The sequence below is a fragment of the Ambystoma mexicanum genome, chromosome 7q, assembly GCF_040938575.1.
Source record: "Ambystoma mexicanum isolate Mex_15411 chromosome 7q, UKY_AmexF1_1, whole genome shotgun sequence".
NCBI classification, from domain to species: domain Eukaryota; kingdom Metazoa; phylum Chordata; class Amphibia; order Caudata; family Ambystomatidae; genus Ambystoma; species Ambystoma mexicanum.
In genome coordinates this window covers 750,576,580-750,598,782 of record NC_090941.1, presented here as the reverse complement: position 1 = coordinate 750,598,782, position 22,203 = coordinate 750,576,580, and the positions used below count along the sequence as shown (strand labels likewise).

General features: G+C 46.0%; 1 protein-coding gene across 2 annotated transcripts in view; it reads right to left on the bottom strand.

Moving 5' to 3' along the window:
• Positions 1-22,203, bottom strand: part of NPAT (nuclear protein, coactivator of histone transcription) — a 1,036,854-nt gene that overhangs the window by 926,078 nt on the left and 88,573 nt on the right. For both annotated transcript variants that reach the window (XM_069640444.1, XM_069640445.1), the window contains exon 2: positions 21,247-21,365. In XM_069640444.1, the coding sequence (XP_069496545.1) occupies positions 21,247-21,365 (119 nt within the window). The remainder of the gene's footprint in view (positions 1-21,246; positions 21,366-22,203) is intronic.

Genomic DNA, 22,203 nt, shown 5'->3' with positions numbered 1-22,203 from the left:
CGTGTCTTTAGACAAAAAGACAAACAAAGGCTGGAAACCGCTGCTCCCGCGAGGTTCTAAACAACAAGGAGCTCATATCAAAAAGGGAGCTGGCGCTTGGGGACTTTGACAATCGGAGGCGGCGCAGCGCGGCTGCCCTGCTACTAACATCAATACAGCACAGTGAGCTGGGGTGGAGCCCGACAGGCGCGCAAGTAGCACCAGGCAGGTACGCCAAGCACTCCAGGAAGTGAGCTGGGAAGGGCGCGGCCCAACTTGCCAGCACAGAGAGGTTTGCTGGCAGTGCAATTGGTGTGCCTGGGTCACACAAATGCTGACACGTGTGCGGACACATGCAGCGGTGATAAGTCATGGCATCCAAAAACCAGAAGAGCAAAGGGAAACAACTCAACCTGGAGGCATGCACCAAGACTGTGCCCTCAGCAGAGAGTCCTCCCCAGGCAACCTCAAAACCTCAAAGGGGAGCAGAGGCTCCCGGAAGGAGATCAACAGATCCTTGCGGCCATAGCATCATTGAAGGAGTCTTTAAAGGAATAGTGCGCTCAAAAGTATTATTGTAACAAGGGTTTGGGCATATGCTTTTAAGCATACGTTGATCGATCTTACAAACATTTCCTATGCACCTTACCGTAGTTTTCCTCTTTTTTTACACATGCAAAATCAGGCAGCAGGATGCGGCCATATTGTGATAATGTTCTCCGTTGCTGCATTGCCCAAGGTGGACTGCCCTGGCGGCACTAAATCATATCCCCCGCCCCTGAGGCTGACATCAAACCTAGAGATATTCTCCGCCTATCTCCATGACGTTACTGGGCAGCGTAGCCAAACGCGCCCAGTCATCACCTACGTGTTAACGTTAGTTGACGCAGAACCCGGAATATCAACACACATCTCACAACACAGCACGTCTCAATTTTAAATATAAAACTATACTTTTTAAGAAAATGGCAAAACTGTACAATTTGTAAAGTACTTTTATTTCACAATAAACTCTCCGAGAACATCCGGCGATTGCCATATTCAAGCAAATGGGTAATGGTTTTATTTGTTCCTGATCACAAATATTTATCGTGAGTCATACGGTTTTCCTTTTGGGTATAAGAAGCGCATTGGACGCACCGTGAATCGCAAGGTTTGGGCATCAGCTTGGCGCTAGCCCACTGTAAACAATGTCAGGTTGCTCCTTATCGCTGGTACTGCTTAAGGGCATATCGGTCCGTGGCGATCGTCCCAAAAAGGCGTCATTGTGATCCAGCCACTCAAGTGTATCTGCAGCTGCCGGTTAAAAACCCTGTCTGTTGGTATCTGGAATCAATGACAATCGCAGAAAGACAGGATGTAGCCGTTTGAAAAACATAACAGAAATGTGTCTCAGGAACAGATCTCTATTACAATTTATCATTTTACCCATTAATTCGGCCCGTGTTAAAACTAACGAACACAGACGTGAAACAATGGGAACACAGAAAACAACGTGGAAAGTAGTCTACAATTTGCTTCAAAGTTTAGTGCTATGGAGTATGTTCAGCTCGAAATGGGATTGTAACGCTCACCTGATTCCCGTAGGGGCGCCGGTCTTGACTGGGCGTATACCGTATCTTCAAAGGTGATGTGTAACACACGGCTGGCTCTTTGGGCTGGACCTCTGTGCACTGTATGTCTGACTCGAAGGATAAGATGTCTGCAGATAGAAAATATGGGATTAAGGAACTGGGTTATTGAATGTCTCTCTCTTCTTCCCTTTCTCTTCTCCTGTAGAACCCCAAAGGTTAACGCTCTCACCTTAGGTAAGTGAACGCCGTGCTCTTCATCTGCCTCGGGGCAGGGTGCTGTAACCAGTTTCTTCACTGGATAAGGGGAGCAGGCCTCTTGACTTCAGAGGACTGCTGTCCGTCGTTTACTTCGCAAACGGTAAGTTTCGAGTAATTCTAATGTCTTTAAAGTCTTTAGTAATGATGTTTCTTGTTTTGCAGGGTTCCGGCGATGGCGGATGACGGGCTGAAGTGAGTTGAAGAGCCCGTGTGATGAATAGAAGCGCCTGGAAGCACGTAAGTAAGCGCTTGTTGCCTGCTTCACGATGCGCTCTAACTGTCTTTTTATTTTGCAGGTACAAGTTCGGAGCGGCTGCAGGGTGCCGGAATACCCACTGGGTTAGATATGGAAAGGAGTAATGGCACGTGAGTATTAAAGTTCCCCAATGTCTTTAAACGCACCTTGTTTTGTCTTTCAGATGCGGGATGCAGCGCCGAAGGCCTCCGGAGCGTGCGAAGAGTTGGTAAGCTTTTGTCTTTCAGATGCCGGAATGCAGTGTGAAGACCTCCGGAGCGCACGAAGAGTAGGTAAGCCTTTGTCTTTCAGATGCCGGAATGCAGCGCGAGGCGTTGGTGACAGCCGATGGACCAAGTAAGTGAAGAGCTGTCACTGAAGACCGTAATGCTAACCTGTTCTTTCTTGTCTATATAGGTGTTGCTGAAAACTGGATTCAGGATGGTAAACCTTTTTCCTTAGGCCCAGGATCAGATGCAGAAGACACGATGAGCGTTCTGCTGCAGAATAACGCAAAGCAAGATTCATCCATCGGGTGTGGTTTAAATAGCCCCCTGTAGTGCTTAGGTGTCTCCTTCCACAGCCACGCCTAGGTAAGAAAAGAGTTCCTGCTTTCCAGAAGAGTTCCAGTGTTCTGAATCTAGGGAGTGGCTCCTGTCCCACCCAACAGGAAAAGTAGTTCCAAACAGAAGAGGATCAGAGGCTCAACTGGCAGGCAAGTAAGCAGCATGGTCTGCTGCAGGTAAGTCCACCCAAGCATTATGAGCCCGGCGCGTCCAGCGCTGGGACTGGGCATATTTATGAGCCTGGTGCCACTGGCGCCAGGACTGGGTCCAAAAGGTCCCAATTGGGACTGGTTGGCACTCGGAACCTGGGTTATGGATCTGCTTCCAAGGGAGTTGGGAAAACCCTGACCTTTTGGAAGCAGAGATCAGGACAGGGATGCAGAAGTTGACGCTACAATTCGAAGAACACAGACGGCATTTTAACTAAATATTAGCGTGGAATTTGGCGTTTGTGAAACCTGGTGGAACCCAGTGGTGGACCACATGCATCTCGATGCTGGACTGCCCATGTGCCCGGGACAAAGACAAGTACACACACAGGTTTTGTTTGCGTGCCGTTGCAATATGCCACAAAGAACCACCCAGTACAATGTAAGCCAACAATAACGGTCGGTTAATGATACGTTCACTCGTTGGTCTATAAAATCGGCGAAAGTAAAACGTACCCAATATTCGGCATTTCCATTCTCTCAGTGTAACGCAGAGACTCCGTTCAGATCAACAAATTTTCATAAAATGAAATTACATGTTCCTTTGTCCAGTTTTGGAATGGTGAACCTTATCATATTTGGCGGTATTACACCCCTCCCTTCATTCATTCCTTTCGGAATCCTCCCTTTCTTTTAAGGTCAGAAAACAATTGAAGCTTATACTGTGTACGATGCGTGGGTTTGCTCAGCTCGCAAGCAAAAATTCAAAGACGCTGACCTTCACTCAGAATGGGAGCCAATAGCCGGTCAGACCATAGTGGCATTAGAAATATTTTTTTTAAAAACATATGAATTGTTTGCTGCCATCCACCATGGCGTGCAAAATTTCTAGTGATTTACTTTGTTCCTCTGGAAAACTTTGCAATCTGCCACGACTCCCACAGCCAGCCCACACCACCTGTCAGCTGAGCCCATCTTCTGTTCACACGGCAAATCATGTAAACATTTTTCACAAGGAGCAAGTCTCGAGCCCTGATAAGATGTGCTCGTACGAGAATGTCAGAGCAAGCCCTGCTGCAACCCCCTCCTGCCAGGCCGTGGTCCCCTGAACCCATGACCACAGTTCTCCTTGAACGCATCCGTTTCCAGATCCTAACCCCGCACCACCTCAACCTATATATTAGAGGCTTTAAATTGCACATGTGTGTTTGTACTATCCCACTTTGGGTCACTAGCGAGGTGAAGGGTGGGGGGGGTGATCTTGCCCCTGAGGCAACCAGCGGGGTCGGGATTGATAGCTGACTGGTCTGGCACATCAGAGCTAGAAAGGGGGTGGAGTGACATATGTTAGTTTAGGACATAATATACTGTGACCGGGGTCTTGTTTTATTGGGAGGCACTCTGGGGTGGTCAGCAAGGAAGGGGAACACTTCTGGTACATGAAAAGAATAGCTTTGGAGGGGCACAAGGTTGAACAAGCAGTAATTTTCCAGCAGCGGGGGTGAGAGGTGCAGGAGAACATTTGTTGAGATGGATGAACAACTACAAGTCATGGTTTGGCCCTGACACGCACAGGACAGTGATCTCAGAGGAAGAATTAAATTAATATATTCTTTGTTCGAACATTTAGTCTCGGCGCATCCATGAGAAAGGGACTTGGGAGGCACAGACACAGTAGGAAAAAAATTGGTGGGAGCTGTCAGTGCTCGCTGTTCGCGGCGCTCCTGAGACGGAGGTGAAACTTCACAATGACAGAATGCGGCCTAGTCCAAAGTTGGAGTCAAGAGTACACAAAATGGAGTCCAAGTGTGTCTAGCAATAGCCCCACCTCTGCTTATGTCAGGGCCTTCTTCCCCATGGCTGCAGGGCAAAGGAGGCGTCCCCCACGAGTGCAAGAGCAGGGTGTCACTTTCACGTATAATGTATGGGGGCCGGGGGCTCAACCGACCCACTCCTTCCTTACATTAGCAACTACCCTCAACATATGTCCCCCATGAATATATTGGTCAGAGTGCAGCTATTTCTCACCAACAACCCACTCTATGGGACGAGTAGTTATTCAGCTATTTGGGCAACTGGTAAGGCAACTGCAGAACCCCAAAGTTGCTTTCATGCTGTTATCCATCTGGCCCGCCCATGATCAGTGAAGGCCCCACAGTAGCTCGACGAAACTGGGAAGTGTAAAAGCACAGCGTTACATTGTATGGCATTCGTAAAAAATGGTACTTGTTGAAAAAAAGAATTGACAAAGGATGGATTTCAAAAGACAAATTGGATGCTTTATTTGGACACATTATATAAACATTGTTGATCAAAAAAAAAAACAGATGGTATCATTTGTACCTGGAAGTGAACTGTTCCACGAGCTCGGCTTTAGGTGGACAGGGCACGTTTGCAATGTTTTGAGGCAATGTATGTGTCCTCGGAACAAAATTGCGCACGATTCCGTGAGTATGTACGTCCAAGACAGTCATAATAAGATCCTTCACAAAATCGAATTCCATTTCCTCGTATATTGGCTTGACCACCCATTTTTTGCTTCTTTTCGTAAAGGCCATTGTGTAGCGAAGCATCCCAAAATATTTTCAGAACCTTTTTTCCTGCAGCTGAGATTTTTTTTATTTATTAATTTGGCAACGTGCCATACATCAAATTGATGGCGAATATTTGGAAACTGCTCTCTCATTGTCTTGGCTATTGAAACGTGTCTGTCCGTGGCTATGAGGTCGATTTGCATTCCCCTCGATTGGAGATCTTCCAGGGATTTTATAAAACCAAGTTTCTCCATGGCCACTGAGGATTTAAATCCGGACACCTGTACGACTACCGAACTCACAATTAATTTAGTTTCCATGTCCTGAAAGTGGTATGTGCAGTACTTTTCTGAAAATCCGGGGCTGTCGCACTGTCCATCGCCAGCTAGCCTGAACCGTTTTTCAGAGAATGTACTTTGAATAGACATTTGTTCAATTTTCCAAGCTTCACTAATAGCAGGGAATAGCTATTGATGTTGATATTTGTAGTACTGCGTTTTAGAAAGGAACTGGAGTCCCACAAACTGGCAAATTGGACAACTTACTGAAACTAGAGCCACTGAAAAGTAAAGCTACTGCACACAGATTTCCAGCTGGCAGTTTCCCCAGCATCGGTTGAGCGGACCATGAAAATTTTGCATGGAGCATTTCACAGGTGGCTTGCATTTTGAGGTTACTTCCTTGTGATACACGAGTCACATTCACCAATGGCTTCCCGCATACTTCCCCTCTCACTGGATGCACACATTTCAGCATCATTATAATCTCCATCAAGCACCTGTCGAATACAATGTATTTGGGCTCCTTTATTAGACTATCATCCTGCATGAATGTTGTTTCTGACTCAACTGTGGATGACATATCAGCCCAACTGGACAAACTGTAGTCGAGATCTTTGGCTAGTTCCTCAGTCAATTGTGTTGATGCTTCAAGTCTATTATTTCAGCTTCGGTTACTTGAACACGAATCGGATAAAACATCAATGTCGATTGTTTTTTGGGTGGCCCTTTTTTGGCGGGTGTCGATTGTGTCAAGTGGTCTGCGTCTAATTCTAAAGCATCTTCATTACATTCAGTTTCATCTTCATCTGGTGGAGCTCTCGCATTGTAGCAATGGTCCAACAACACTTTGCTGGCTTCGTCAGTCACATTCAATTTATTTTCTGGCCATTGGGCAAAAGCATCTCGAGTCTGCTTATTGATTTGAACACGCTGCGCCTCAAATAATAGTTGCTCCATGGTCAAATCAGTTTGGCAAGCAGCACCTCTGATTTCTGTAGCTGTCTGTGTCTGCATACTTCGTACACCATCGGGCAACTAGCAGACAGGTTGTAAAAACATGTTCAATGTAAATCCAACATACAGTATATGGCACTTTAGATTCTTTAAAAAAGCATGTTATGAAGGCACCAGTACAAAACACTGTTTGAAAATGAAATGGTTTGTAAATTACCATAGCTTTCTTGGTTTTCTGTGAAACCACCTTCTTCTTTACTGTAACGACTGCACCAGCAAGCTGGTCCACCGACTCGGATCCACGTGCCTCCTCTTCTATATCCCGATCTTGTATACATTCCCAGAAAAGAGTATCCATTAAAAATAAGTCATTCGTATTTCAAATCAAATTATTCCATCTCACACATGGCTTACACAGATACCCCTGTACACCGGGTCTTTGTACACCGTGTCCGTCATTTAGTCAAAATATACATTTCGAATTTCACCCGATTGATGGCTAGTTTACTCGATCAAAGATGACTGTGCACCGATTGAAATGTTGCACTTAAGCAATTTGCAAAAGATGCTCGTTTATAATAATGTCAATGTCTAATGGTATCAGATCTGGGACCAACTTTTTCATTTGAGGGAACTGTCAGTATGCATACCTCTGGCTCTGTATCAGCTCTAAAGGATGATGTAATTGTAGTCAAAGTACCAGCATCACCCTGTAAAACAGTACTTGTTTTAGTATGAATGAAAAAAAGTGAAATTGAACACACACAATGTGATGCAGACAATGGTACAGATCAATAAAAACTCATAAATGAAAGACAGGACACGTAAATATGATCATGTTCTCATATTCCATGCACAAAACATTTCTTGAACTGAATAGCTAAATAAAACTAGCTGAGGCGCGCTCGATGTTGTTGTTGACTCCAGGAAAGACGTGGATGCAGAATCTTGCTCTTTCATATTCAGTGCATTGTCATGGAGTTGTAAAGGGAAAATTAGCTAAATCAGGAACTGTGACTCACCTGAGGCAGCGTGTGCATGAATAGAGTCGGAATTGCATTTGAAAGCAATTTACGAGACGTTCTGAGTCGATGCTTCTTTGTGTACTGCGATTGGTCGTACATATTCGTGGCAAAGTGCAGGCTGCAGATGCGGAATAGATCACCCCTCGAGTCCCCCAGACTTCATGGGCTCTACTTTCAAGCTCTTCTGGAGCAAATCTGCAATATCTGACCCATTCTCTTATTAGATCTATATTCCTCTGGAATACATGCATTGTAGTGTCTTTATGTTTGTTATAGGTCTTAGAGCGGCAACCGTAAACCGTACATGCAGGCATTGTTGGAAATTCTGTAAAAAAAAAAAATAATAATTTTAAAAAAAGAAAAAAAAGTCAACATTGTTGGAACATTACTTTGCATAAAAGCGTGAGAAAGATGGAATTATATCATACATTTTTCGATGCAATCTATGATTTGGTCACCGAAGCAAAACCTGTGTAGCGTAGCCGGCTGTATTATAGGATAACTTTCATACACAATTCATTGATGTGACGCAAATCGTAACATGTTACTCGTCCCTTGAATGTACTATCGTGCATCAAAAGGAAACATGCTTATAGACACGGTCCGCAAATGGTGCAATTCAATCCCAATTGACACTGATGACAATTGCTATATATCGATAACAAATTAAACTCAAGTCAATGGCAATGAGATGAATGAATATTACACTACTGGGTACGTTTGTTCGAAATAGATGGAAATTTAAAGATCAAGAAGACATGATTAGGTGACCTGCCCTTACCTTGACCAACAAACAGTTAGATTCAGCAAGCAGGGTAGTTAGTAGCAGGAGACAAGCAAGATAATCTCAGGTAGCACGTTGACAAGTTGACTTGCAGTGCTCAAAGATGTTCTCATGATAAATATCAAGTGGTTTATGTGGATAGCAGGGGCGCGGCCTGCTTCAAGGGGAGCCTGCCTGGAGACACAAGGTCTGCGGAGGGCATCTGAACAATGACCCCTGCGCGTAAAATACCTTTAAAGTGTACATGGTGTTTGGCACCTTGGCCGTTACAACCCCTGCCAGCCCCCTTTGGCAGCGCACATCCACTGGTGCCAACTGCTTTTGATAATGGAGGGGGGATGGATGGGCATGAGGCGTGCAGACAAGGCACGGAACACTGCTGAATGGAGACACACTTGATTCACTGAGAAATTCAAACAACCATTGATAAAAGTACTGTTGCGTTTTATTTTGTTGCTGATTTTGATGGCACAAATGTACTATACATTAAAAACATTGCATTGCAGCACAGTGTGGGAAAATCCCCTATACTGACCACTGTCACTGGGGAATGTTTCGCTAATGGCATCAACTACACAGGCGGGTATTACTCAAACGCGGTGTCCAAGCCTCCCAAGAAGCCACCATGTAAACGAACGATAGGCCACCAGCCTGTACCACCTGTGAAAGAGAAAGCTAAAAATAGTTTTTAAATGAACAAGTTAAGTGTAGCAAACCTTAGTTGAAAATGCAATCTTGTATCCAATGGCATTGTTGCCAGTAACAATGTTACCTAGACACTGTACAATATTGAACGACTATGCATTCCATAAAATTTGGGACACAAAGAAATATTGCTTCATGGTTGTACATGAAATAAACATAAGGAGACCACTATGATTTCCCCAAATTGAGAGTGATGTATAGAATTGCAAGACTACATTAGTTTGGCATTGATAGATCAAGTTACGACAATATAGGAGACAACCATGAAATGGTAGTGGCCTAAGTGACATCACAACTAGAGTACACTTACTCGTTACTTGGATTACAAGGGCAAACTGTTGCTCGAAGTTCGTGCATAAGCACCATCATAATCTTCAACACAGACCGTGTGAGGCAGGGTGCCCTGATGTCATGCAGCTCGGTAACTCATTGCGGCCGTATCTCGCCTTCCGATATGTAGGACAAGCATCCAGAGTTCTCGGCAGCAGCAGCTCTCCTCTTCGGTTGGCATTACCGAGCACCGATTGCAGATACACTAGGTGAAAACGTAGTCCATGCGTCTAGGCTCAGGTTCTTGATCTGTTGAATTGTCCTCCCAACTGTCGTCCAAAGCCCCATCGTTTGTGCATCTTTCTCTTTCGAGTAATTCCGCCACGGAATACTCCGGCTCGTACTGGTAGGGCTCAATTGTTGCCATTATTGGGCAAAATAAAAATGGATATTAATGGTACTAATATGATGATGATAATGATGTGTTATTTATATAGCGCCTTAATATCTGTTCGCACGGGCTACGAGCAACAACGGTAACTGACCAGAGAACAGAAACGAGGCACAGAATACAAAAAGACCGTGAAACGATTGGAAAAGCAAATCTGATGGTGTCTGATGAGAAGCGGTCTGTTTATACTGATTGAGGAAAGAGGCATCCTGCCATTTCCATGGAGACACGTCATTAGCTGGAGCGCAGAGAATGTTGGCACGAGACGTGCATTGGTGTTGTGAAATGGGTGGTACGCGTCTAGTGATCTCAGCCACAGGGGCGGGGGATATGATTTAGAGCCGCCAGGGCAGTCCACCTTGGGCGATGCGGCAACAGAGAAGATTAGCACAAGATGGCCGCGCAATGCTGCCTGATTTCGCATGTGTAGAAAAGAGGAAAACTACGGTAAGGTACATAGGAAATGTTTGTACGATAGATCAACGTATGCTTAAAAACACATGCCCGAACCCTCAGAGCAATAATATTTTTTAGCGCACTATTCCTTTAAAGGCCAAAATAGACACCATCAGCATTGACGTGTCTTTGCTCAGACAAGATGTAAGGGCCCTCACGGAACGCACAGGTAAGCTTGAAAAGTCAGTGCTGGAGAATACACGGGAAAGACAACACGGAAGAAGTCAGGGTACTGCGCCAACAAGTGCGTAATCTGGAGGATAGAGCCGAGGACGCAGAAGGCAGGGCCAGACGCAACAATGTACGTATTATCGGGCTCCCGGAAGGAGAAAGAGCAAACCCGATGGAGTATATAGAAAGCCTGATGCAGCAAGAGATCGGCCCAGGGAGCCTCAGTCAAGGCTTCACGATGGAAAGGGCACACATGGCATTGATAAGGAAACCACTGCCAGGGGCCCTGCCGAGGCTAATAGCCCGAATTCTGAACTACTGCGACAGAGAAAAGATCCTCGAATACTTTCACAAGGGCTGGACGATCCATAGGGCGTTGGCCACGATAACAGCATACCCGGACTATACCTTGCAGGTTCAGAAGCAGTGAATGAGTTACATAGCGGTCAAGAGCAGACTGTGCAGCTAATCAGAAATACATCCTGTTGTATCCGGACAAGCTGAAGGTGCTCCATAAGGGGCTGCACACTCTTTTTCTTTAATCCAGAGGACGCACATAAATGGATGTACATGCAGAATTTGGCAACCGGAGAAGAAGCCAATCCAAGTAGTCAGGGGTGACCACAGGCGGAAACCATAACCATCACAGGACTGCAGAGGCTTAACATCAGGGACCTCAGGAAGCTAACAATGTGGTGCTTGTATCAGATCGCACCACGCAGGAACATATTACACCCACGTTTGCATTGTCCTGCACAGAGACTAGCAGTTATGTATATGCCCACCATGCCCGGGACATGTTCCAGGGTCGGAGGTGAGAAGTGGGAAGGCCCGAGCACGAGAAACCGAGCTGGGCTGTTGGGGGGGGCAGGGGGCTGAGGGAGTTGGGAAAGCTAAAAGGGGAAGGGGGCATACAGATGCATTCAGGGGAGGGATGGGAGAAGCAACATGCAGAGAATATTTGTTGACCGGAACCTTGAAGCGAAATGGTGGAACTTAAAATAGTATCCTGGAATGTCAGGGGCTTGAAGAGCTATATAAAATGCAACAGAGTTATGGCTTATTTGAAACGCCAGAAGATCGATCTTGCCATATTGCAAGAAATGTACCTCACCAAGAAAAGTTAAATACCTTGACACAGAAGTGGAGTGGGCCGACGGTTGGTTCGTCATTCTCAGCATACGCCAGGGGGGTCCCCGATATGGGAGGCGCCAACAGTTCCGTTTAGAGTCCTTAAGACCTCCCTAGATGAAGAGGGTAGGATGGTAGTGCTACTAGGGTCGGTGGAGAAGAACAATTTACTCTCTTACCTGGTAACGTTCTTTCGATGGGATGTTCCGACGATGTATTCCATATCTATGACAGGTAATCACCACAGCTGTGCTGCTTCGGAAAAATTTCGGCGTCTGCGATGTCGATACGCTCCCTCGAGGGCCTCCGTCGAGCCGACGTCGCAGGATGTTAAGTAGGACACACGGCGCCCGTAGCCTCAGTTGTAGTTTTTTGCCCAGAAGTGTGGCACCAATCTTCTGCCAGTTTGACCACAGAAAGCCTTGCGGAAACGTAAGCTGCAATAGCATAAGAAATTATGTAGCGGGGCAGACTGGGAGGGAACGATATGGAATACGTCTTCGGAACATCCCATCAAAAGTACGTTACCAGGTAAGAGAGTAACTTCTTCGAGGGGATTGGTTCCTCCGACGTATTCCATATCTATGACAGACTCCCAAAGCAGTACCAACGTATGGAGGAGGGAAAAGAATTTAGAATTTTAGAAATTTAGAATGCCCAATTAAATCACAGAATAGAGGACTGCCTTGCCAAAGACCAGACCCTGCCCATGGATAGAATCTAGGGTGTAGTGCCGTACAAAATTATGGAACGAAGCCCATGGGGCTGCTTCACAGATGTTACGAATGGGAACACCCCTCTGCAGGGCAGTAGAGGCAGCCATACCCCTAGTAGAATGGGCCTGTAAGCCTACCGGAGGGTCCTTACCCGCCAAGCGGTAACATTCAGAAATTGCCAAGATAATCCATCTAGACAAAGTCTGCTTAGTAACAGCTTGTCCCAAACACCTCCCAGCGTATCCAATTAAGAGCTGATCGTCCACTCTGACCCGGGACATGTGTGAAATGTAGAAACTTAAAGCTCTCCTATGGAGCCTCTCCTCGTCCTTACCAGGATGCGGAGGAGGATAAAATGCTGGAAGAATGACCTTCTGGCTTAAATGAAATTCTGATACAACTTTCGGAAGAAAGGAAGGACGAACCCTAAGGACAACTCTGTCCTTATGAAACACAGTGAAGGGTGGCTTAACAGAAAGTGCCTGTAACTCACCCACTCTGCAAGCGGAAGTAATCGCAACTAAAAAAACAGTTTTAAGGGTTAACAGTCTCAAAGGACAAGAATGTAAAGGCTCAAATGGAGCACCCAGGAGGAATTTTAGAACCAGGTTCAAATCCCAACCGGGCACCTGGAAAGGTGGGAACACATTAGTGAGCCCTTTCATAAACTGAGAAATTAAAGGAATTTTAAAATAAGAACACTCCTCAGACGAGCGCTTAAATATGGACAGCGCCACCAGGTAACCTTTAATGGTACCCACTTGCATGCCCTTGTGGGCTAAGGAAAGCAAAAAAGACAGAACCACAGGAATGTCACAATAATAAGGATCCACATTCTGAACCCTGCACCAGTCGCAGAACTTTCTCCAATAGCAACGGTACAGGGACTTACTTGCAGGCCGTCTGGCCGAAAGCAACACCTCCATCACGTCTTCAGGGAGGTCCCAATCATTATACCTCAACCTTTCAGAAGCCAAGCGTGAAGGTTGAGAGATCCGACCTCTGGATGGAGAACCTGACCCCCCTCCCGTGAGAGCAGATCGTCTCGGTAGGGAAGACGGCGTGAAGGGTAGATGGACAAGTCGAGAAGGTCCGGGTACCACGTCCTCTGGGCCCATGCCGGAGAAATGAGGATCATCCGGGAACCGAACCTCCGTAACCTTCGCAGCACTTGCGGGAATGACGGGGACTGGAGGAAACGCGTACAGCAGTGGGAAGGACCTCTCCACCACAAACGCGTCCCCTAAGGCTCCTCTTGGAGGAAATTCCCGCGAGCAGAACCTTTCGCACTTCGGGTTGACACTGGTGGCGAAGAGATCCACTTGTGGGGTTCCCCAAAAGGGCAAAGATCTCCAGGAGAATCTCCTGAGCCAACTCCCACTCGTGAGAGATTGTGCTCTGCCTGCTCAGAGCATCCGCCGTTTAGTTTTCGTCTCCGGCCAGATGAACTGCCGAGATCGAAATTTCCTGCTGTATGGCCCAGAACCAGAGCTGCATCGCCACAGAGGAAGTGACCCTGCTCCCCCCTTTTTGTTGAGGTAGTGCATGGCCACTGTGTTGTCCGTCAGAGTCAGGACATTCTTCCCTCGCACAGTCGGCAGAAAAGCCTTCAGGGTAAGCCTGACGGCCCTCAGCTCCAACAGATTGATATTGAGTCTGGACTCCGGAGACCAATGACCACCGCTGACTGTCAACTCGTTGGCATGAGCTCCCCATCCCGTGAGGGATGCGTCCGTCACGATCGTCACCACCAGCCAGGGTAGCCAAAACGGAGCCCCCTTCATCAGATTGCCTTCGACGGCCCGCCACAGAAGATCCTGGGCGACTGAGGGCAGCACCTGAACGGGGTCCGACATCCTGCCGGAGGATTGTGACCACTGCATCTTGAGAGCCCACTGCAGAGATCTCATCCGCAGCCTGGCCTCTGGCACCAGAAGAATGCAGGATGCAGGATGCCATGAGGCCGAGCAAACTCAAGAACTCGAACGCCGGGAGGGCATGCTGAAACTTGTTCACCATCTGCAGAATGTGATGAGCCCTCACCTGGGAAGGGAAACACGGTCCCTCGATGGACATGGCGCCAATGGCGTCGACGTCTTCGAAGACCTCACAGGCTCCGACGGTCTCGAGGGCGTCGAGGACCGGGACCTGGAGCGGGCACGGCTAGAGCGGTCCTCCTTGTCAGATTGAGACTTCGAAGGTGCTCTATGACCGCGCCAACCACCCGAGCCCAAAGGTGTACGAGTGGTGGCTCTAGCATGGTCACAGCCGGCTTCTCTCGAAGGCGCGGACGGACCAGAGCCCTGCGATTCAAAAATCGCCAACATTTTCTTGCGGAATGCCTCCCATTCCACAGGAGAAGAATGCTTGCCAGGACAAGCAACCCGCCGACGGGCGGAGTCCTCGGACGAGGACAGGGAAGGCGACCGATGACGGCGCTTCCGCGAGTGCCTCGAAGAGGCAGATGAATAGCGGGAGCCACTCCGGGACCGAGACTCCCCGGACTTACGCCGACGATGCGGAGTCTCCTCTCGAATCGTCAGTCGAAAGCCCGGTGGACTTCGACTTTCGGGGACCCTACCGACAGAAAGTTTCTTCTTCCATTCCCGCAAGGCCTTCGACGTAAGCGACTGGCAATCGTCACAGTCATCCGTGGCGTGGTCCTCACCGAGGCACCAGAGGCAGGCATCGTGCAGGTCCGTCAGAGACATCTTGGAACCGCAGTCCCGACACTTCTTGAAACCCGGCCGCGGGGTGGAAGACGACGAAGGCATCATGAATCTTCACAAAGAACAAGTTCAAACCGAAAGAAACTCAGAAGAACCGAGGCGCGGCGAGATCGCTGAAGTGAACACGTTCACGGAAAAAACAGAACTGAGGCTACGGCGTTGTGCGTCCTACTTATAACATCCGGTGACGTCGGCTCGAGGGAGCGTATCATCGACACAGAAAATTTTCCGAAGCAGCACAGCTGTGGTGATTACCTGTCATAGACATGGACTACGTCGGAGGAACCAATCCCCTCGAATAGGTAGATGTGTTATTAATACATATGCGCCGAATCAGGACATCGCAGCATACTTCCGATCACTGTATTCCAAGATCAGCACCTATAGGGACGGCACATTGAGATCGGGCTGGGATTTTAACTGTACACTTAACCCAGCAGTAACTAGATCAGATGATAAATACACTCATCCAGCTTGGGCGGCTAAGGCCCTGAGCACGTTACTACAGGAATTTAAGCTATCTGATGTATGGAGAGCAATACATCCCCAGGAGAGAGTATAATCCCATTACACGGCTCCCAAGAATCTCTACACAAGCTTGGATTATGTGTTCACTGGAGAAGAACTATTGGGGCAGTTTACAAGGGCAGAATATAAGGCAAGAGTGCTTTCGGATCATACACCCTTAGTGGTTGCGTGGCAGCTTCGTCCCCCTCTGGGCCAGACTCCCTAAATGGAGGCTTAGGGCTGAGGCACTCAAAGATACAGGATTTCGCGAGAATCTGAGGGGAGACGTGAAGGAATATTTAATACATCACACGGGTAGTGTAGAGTCGGCAGGTACATTGTGGGAGGCCTTTAAAGTGGTGGTACGAGGGGCAGCTACGGCAAAGTCAAAAGGGATTCAAGAGGTGATTGAGAGAGACCAGAGTAATGCAGAGGCTAAACTGGAAGCCACCGAGTCAACAGAGGACAGGTCCCGAGACAAGGCATAAGAGGTTGCCCGCTTGCAGAAGGAATTCTTGGAACACTGGGATAGCCTATGCAAGTTGAGCTATAGGAAGTATGTGGAGCGGCAACATGCAGAAGGAGACAGACCAGGGCGCCTGTTGGCCTGGCTTACCAAGAGTGAGACCAAGAGAGAAACGATTAGGCAATAGTGGGGAGTGGAGGGAAACTGTATGAGACGCAGGAAGAGGTAAATACATTTTTTTAGCGAGTATTATAGGAAGCTATATGAGGAAACATCGGAATGCCTGATGTCGGAGATCGAGGAAGCATGGTCACAGATAAACTTCCCAAGCACATACATTAAAAGGCCCCCATAACCGCAGAGGAACTAGAACAGGTTAAACAAGAGCTGCCGACAGGCAAAGTCCCAGGAGAGGACGGGCTGCCCGGCGAATTCTACAAAGAATACAGAGCTGAGGTAAAAGCCCCATTGCGACGGTGGGAGACGTGCTGAAAGAAGGGGTGTCTGTAGACTTCAGGAAACTGGCGGCAGACACAGGGATACATTTGGGACAAAATCTCATCTATACCCGCCGGCTAACTCAAATCAGGCTGAAATGGCCAGCAGTAGAAGTTAGTCTACAAGAGGATGAGAAGCTAGAGATGCTGTATGACATCTCAGAGGGAGGACATGAGGTCTCTAGAATATACAAGGTATTAATGGGCAGGCTGGGAGGTGGGATGGAGCAGGTCAAGCACAGTTGGAAGGCTGAATTGCAAGAACAATTGTCAGATGATATGTGGGGGAGGGTGATGGCCTATCACAAGGTGTCCAGAAATGCTAGATTATAGCAGATTCAATTGTATGTGACACACAGGGCATACCTGACCCCTGGAAAAATAGTGAAGTTCTGCCACGCGGCAGCACAATCCTGCCCAAAGTGTGGATTAATCAGTGCGGATCTGGTTCATATGTTCTGGGCCTGTGTGAAGATTAAACGATTCTGGGAGGAGATAACCGGCCTGCTCCAATGCTTGGGCTATCACCTTAGGCACTGGATCCCCAAAGGCCTGCCTGCTGGGCGGCTTTGCAAGACCCAAGAAAGCTAGACATGTGAATAAATGTAAAGATCTGGCATATATACTGGCAAAACGCAGGATAGCGATGGGATGGAAAGCACATAAGGGGCCTGGGATACGCGGGTGGTGGGCAGATCTCCAGAAATGGATGAACGCAGAGACTGTGGCCTGGCAAGAAGCTGCCAGTCATGAACCGGATCAGAGTAATATGGGGCTGGATACTTGGAGACAGATATTAATGGATGTAACCACTGCCAGGTATGAAGACACAGGTTGAGAGAGTAGGCAAGAAAGGTGTAAAGTATTGGGAAAGAGGGATGCAAGAGTTATTGAATGTAATGTAGGCGGGACAAGCAGACGTAACCTTTCATGGCTAAGTTATACATTGGTATGCAAGTCACCATGTTAAACAAAAAAAACTATATAATGTGTTAAAAGAAGGTTAATGGGGCTAAATCAAGTGTCTGTATCTTCACAACAAAATAAAGTCCCAAAAGGTTGGTGTGGAGGGTCAGAGATGAGCCTTTGGAGAGAGTCTCGGCTCTAACATACTTGGGGTATGAGGTCTTAAATTCGACCTCCAAGCTAGGAGGGGTAAACTACCTCAACTCTAGGTATGGTCCGCTACTCACAAAGATGAGGCGAGTATATGCACAGCTTTGTGGTTATTCGCTGACTCCACTGATCTGATACGGTTTTACCAGATGCAAGTGGAGCCGATGATTTTGTATGGGCTGGACATAAACTTAAATGATATGGGACAAAATGTAAACACGTTCCAAGCAAAACTCTGGAAAGAGACATTAAGCCTAGCAAAATTGGAACCAAACTCAGTAATAGGGCCTGAGTTTGGCCTATTCTCTTTGGCTTCAAGGGCAGATTGGAGGAAACAGATGAGTTACACAAAATTATTAAATCCTCCGTCCCCCTCACTATATGAAAAATGGGGGCAAGTTCAGACAACATTATGGAGACTCTATAACCATTTTGAAGGTAGAGATTAACAAACTAGAGCGAAATAGGATCATCTACCCGGTGAACCGATTATAAAATCAGGCAAAAGTAAAACAAAAAGTTGTTTAACTAGGACTTTGGAAGAACAGAGGATACGGCCAAATATGGCCTATACAAGTAATATGCAAAACTGGTGTATAAGAGGGAACAGATCCTGAGGTACATACTCATTCTCCCATGCCCAAAAAGAAGATCTCTATACCTCTGTTTCTGGATGAACCAACTGCCTACACTCGAGAGAGTGGGGAGCTGGAACGGTGGTATAGTAAAACTAAGTTGTAGGCTATGTGGTGTGGCAGAAGTAAAAGAAATAAAACATCTGGTCATGGGCTGCAAAGCGCTAAGGGAAGACCGGAAGAGAGATCTAGATATGACACATGGTAACGAAGCCTGTTGGGTTAGTCTGATGGGTGGACAAGCACAGAGCTGTATTCTAGCTCTTTGTGATCTGCTCTATAAAATCCTGGAGAAGCTAGGTAGAGTGGGGAAAGAAACAAAGAAATAGAAAGATTGACTTTTAGGTAGTTGTTTTTTTTCCTCTTTTCTTAAAAAGCTATATTCTTTCATTTTCATGATATTTTTGATGAAATTGTGTACAACTGATGGGATAAATGTGAGGAAAATGTGTGCAACTTTTCCTTTTCTTTTTTTAAGTGACTTCTTTTTTAATGTTTTTGTATTTACTTGTGAAAGATTCCTTTCCATTTACAGCTGGGACTCAAAGAATGCCGTAGAAAGGTGGGACAGGAGTAAGACCAACATGAAATGAACATTATGAGCAGTTGCACTGCAGCAAGGCGAAAGACCGGCAAGAGGTGTGTGACATACTCTGGCAGAGCCAGGAGGCTACCAAGGAGAAGCCAGAGAAGCAAGAGGCAAAGTGGGGGATCCTGGTTACGCAACCTGTGATCGGTGGACCGTGTGGTCTGACAACTGCGCCTAGACCAGTGAGCCTTGAACTGTGAGAATCAAAACAAATTGTGGAATAAACCAAGAAGGGACATTGCCTATAAGTGCATGAGGCAATCCAGGAACATGGTCAAGCTGACCTTGTGTTGTGTTAAATCTTTTGCTTGAAAGACTGAAATAAGTATAACTGGCAGAGCTGAAGTCTTGGGGAAGGGAGCCCTCAGGGATTACACCCATTGTCTTGAGAAGGAAGCCTCAAGGCCCTTTTCTTTGGAACTGTGCTGCTTGGAACCTGGGGAAGGAAGCCCCGAGGATTGTATGGAACTGTATCACCTTGAGTAGGATAGAGGTCATTCTGAGACTTTTGTGGAACATTTATGAACTTGGGGAAGTGGAGCTGAAAAGGAAGCTAAGAGCTGGAAGTACCTCAGAACTTTGTGTTGATCCCCACTTCTATGTATATTGACATCCCTACACACTGGTTAGCTTTAATTGTGAGGGAAAGCATAGGTTTTGGACACAGACAGACTTTGAAGTTGAACTCTTTGACTCAGACTTTCCTTAGTTTCATTCAGGTAGGGAAATCCCACCTTCGCATAGGGCAAGTTGGGCCTTCTACCACCCTGACATTTTAGTTAATAAACATCTTTTATTTAAATCTTAAGTCTGTTGTCTGTGTCTCGCTTCACGATGCCTTCACACTGCACAGTTTCCCACAATGGGAGATATGTTTCTAGAGGGCTGCTTAATCGACTGGAACAGTGTTCAAACTAGAATCGGGGAAGGGGATTCCAGGTACTGAATTATCAGCGTTTGCAGCAATCGCTTAAGTGCCTTCATTTCCATTAGAACCTACCCCCACACATGTTTAACACATATAATCAATTCTGCAGCGAAAAGGACTTGTATGGGCTAGTGCAACGGAACACACCACTCGCAGTGTCCAATGCCAGACTCAAGTGCCTCTGTCCCAGATGTCGAGCCCCTAATGCAGATCTAATGCATATGCTATGGGCCTGCTCACAGCAAAGAAGCTTTTGGCTGAGATGTGTACAAATCCGTCAGAGAACACTGGCGTTCATGTTGTAGCGGTCCTGTGCACATGCATGTTTCGAGTCATGGGTAAAATATCCATTGTCCCTTGTAGACTTCTAAAGCTAGGTTTTTTACTGGCTAAACATTGTATTTTACGCAGATGGAAATTTAACTCCCACAGCCAGCATCGTGATATCAAGCATTATATGGGCCAACGATATGGAAGAACTGTACGCCACTCTCCTCCCGATGAGTCGCCCCAAGGATATCTGGGCTGCCCTCTGTGACTACCTACACGACCTGGCAAGTAAGGAACAAGACCAATGTGCAGGATCATCTGAAGAATCGGAATCATCATTTAATCCCCACCATTGGAAAGTCATGAAGTGTCTTTTTACTTAATTTTAATATTTTAACTCACAACGTATTCTAAACCATCAAATTCTTCATTAAACAAAGTTGTTTTATTAATTCTGGTAGCTGGTATGGCAGAAGGGCCCAATACCTTAACATAACAAAAGGCTGAAAAATAAAAAATATATATTTTCTTTTTAAAAAAGATAATAAAATCGGTCGGCCTGCAATGAGCAAGACATGATGGTAAAACCCAGGCCATATTGCTGGATCAGAGATTCTACTAGACTTGTACCAACTCCGCTATACATGAACAAAAACACTCAAGGACACCAGCGTACACAGGAAAGTTGAATGACTGGACTGGTGGCTGTAACGAAAGCATGAAACAGGAGCTACATCTGGGGAAGAGCTAGTACATAGCATGCTACAATTCTAACTGCTACATAAAATGCACACATTTTGTCCATTACGCTCATTGTGCTTTAACAAACTTCGGTCCCATTGCTCTTTTGAACACATTTCCAAACGCAGAGTTAGGTTGTATGTCTCTGGTTGGGTTCAAAGGTAGATACAGGTAGCGGTCAAGCTTACCATGCCTCTTTAGGCTACAAGCATTGGCTAAACGACCAATCCTTGAAATGTCAAACTATGAAATATGCTGTTGTAATGCCTCTCGTTTTGTTACAGTAGGCTGTCAAGACATTGGTACTAAGTATTTACCATACATAACACGCTCCTCTTATATGGTTTGATTTGTGAAACAAAAAGAAAAATGTTTGTTTTTTTTAAAAACAGTTTAAAAAATTAATGTCCACACTGTGCATTCATAAAAAGGTAGAATACAAATGCCTTCAAGCAAATTAACCATGCTGGCTAAAATCAGCAAAACAACATTTTGCAAATATGATATTCATTCATGAAAACAGCATTACCAGTAAACAACCAGGCACAAATCCTTCATCTGTATAGTGCTCTGCATATTCTTTCAGGTCTGGACTTTCTGCTATAAATGCACTGCACGTAGAAGCAAGCTTTTCCTGCTGCAAGTATCCTGCATTAGAAACAAAGTTATTTAAAATGTTATATACCTTCACAATCCACTTGCATGTTTAAAACAATTTCTGCTCCTAAAGTTAAAGGATTACTTTCATGAAAAAGTCACCACATTTACAGACGCATTAAGAGCAATTCAGATTCTACTCTCTTCTAACACAAGGCCTCCAAATTAGTCATCAATAACCAGTTGGGGCGACCACACATGCCTCACAGAAAGGCAAGCATGTTGCCATATTCAGATACAGCAAAGCAACGCTTCCTTAAATGCTTCTCCATTCTAATCATTAAACCAGGGACCCACTTGCTCCCTGCTGAACCACCTACCAGCCATCAGTGTATGTTAGGAACACAATGCCAGATAATAGATGTCACACGTATGGCTCCTAACACCGCCAGTTCTGTTATATACTAAAATCATTAACTATATACAACCAACAATCCAAAAGTCATTAAAAGATATATACTAATTATTGAACCCAAACAATCTACCACAGAGAGCAATGTTGCAACACATTATTTGCGATTACTATGGATAATCTTCCTATTTCAAGGGCCTGGATGTCAGAGGTTATCTGGTCTTACATTAAAGGTTTCAGGGATCACCCTTTCTTTCATGGTGCACCTATAACCAATTGAGCTGACAGTATTAAGTGTACCCACAAGGATAGGTTTAATCCGATATGTGCCTTAATGAGAAGATGTTGTGGCTAGCCAGAAGAAGAACTCGGACACTTGTTCAAGGTTCAAGGGGTGTTCAAAATAAAAAGATAAAAACACCTAACTTGCCGTATTTCTATTAGGGAAGTTCCCTAACTAACAAAACAAAAGCTAAA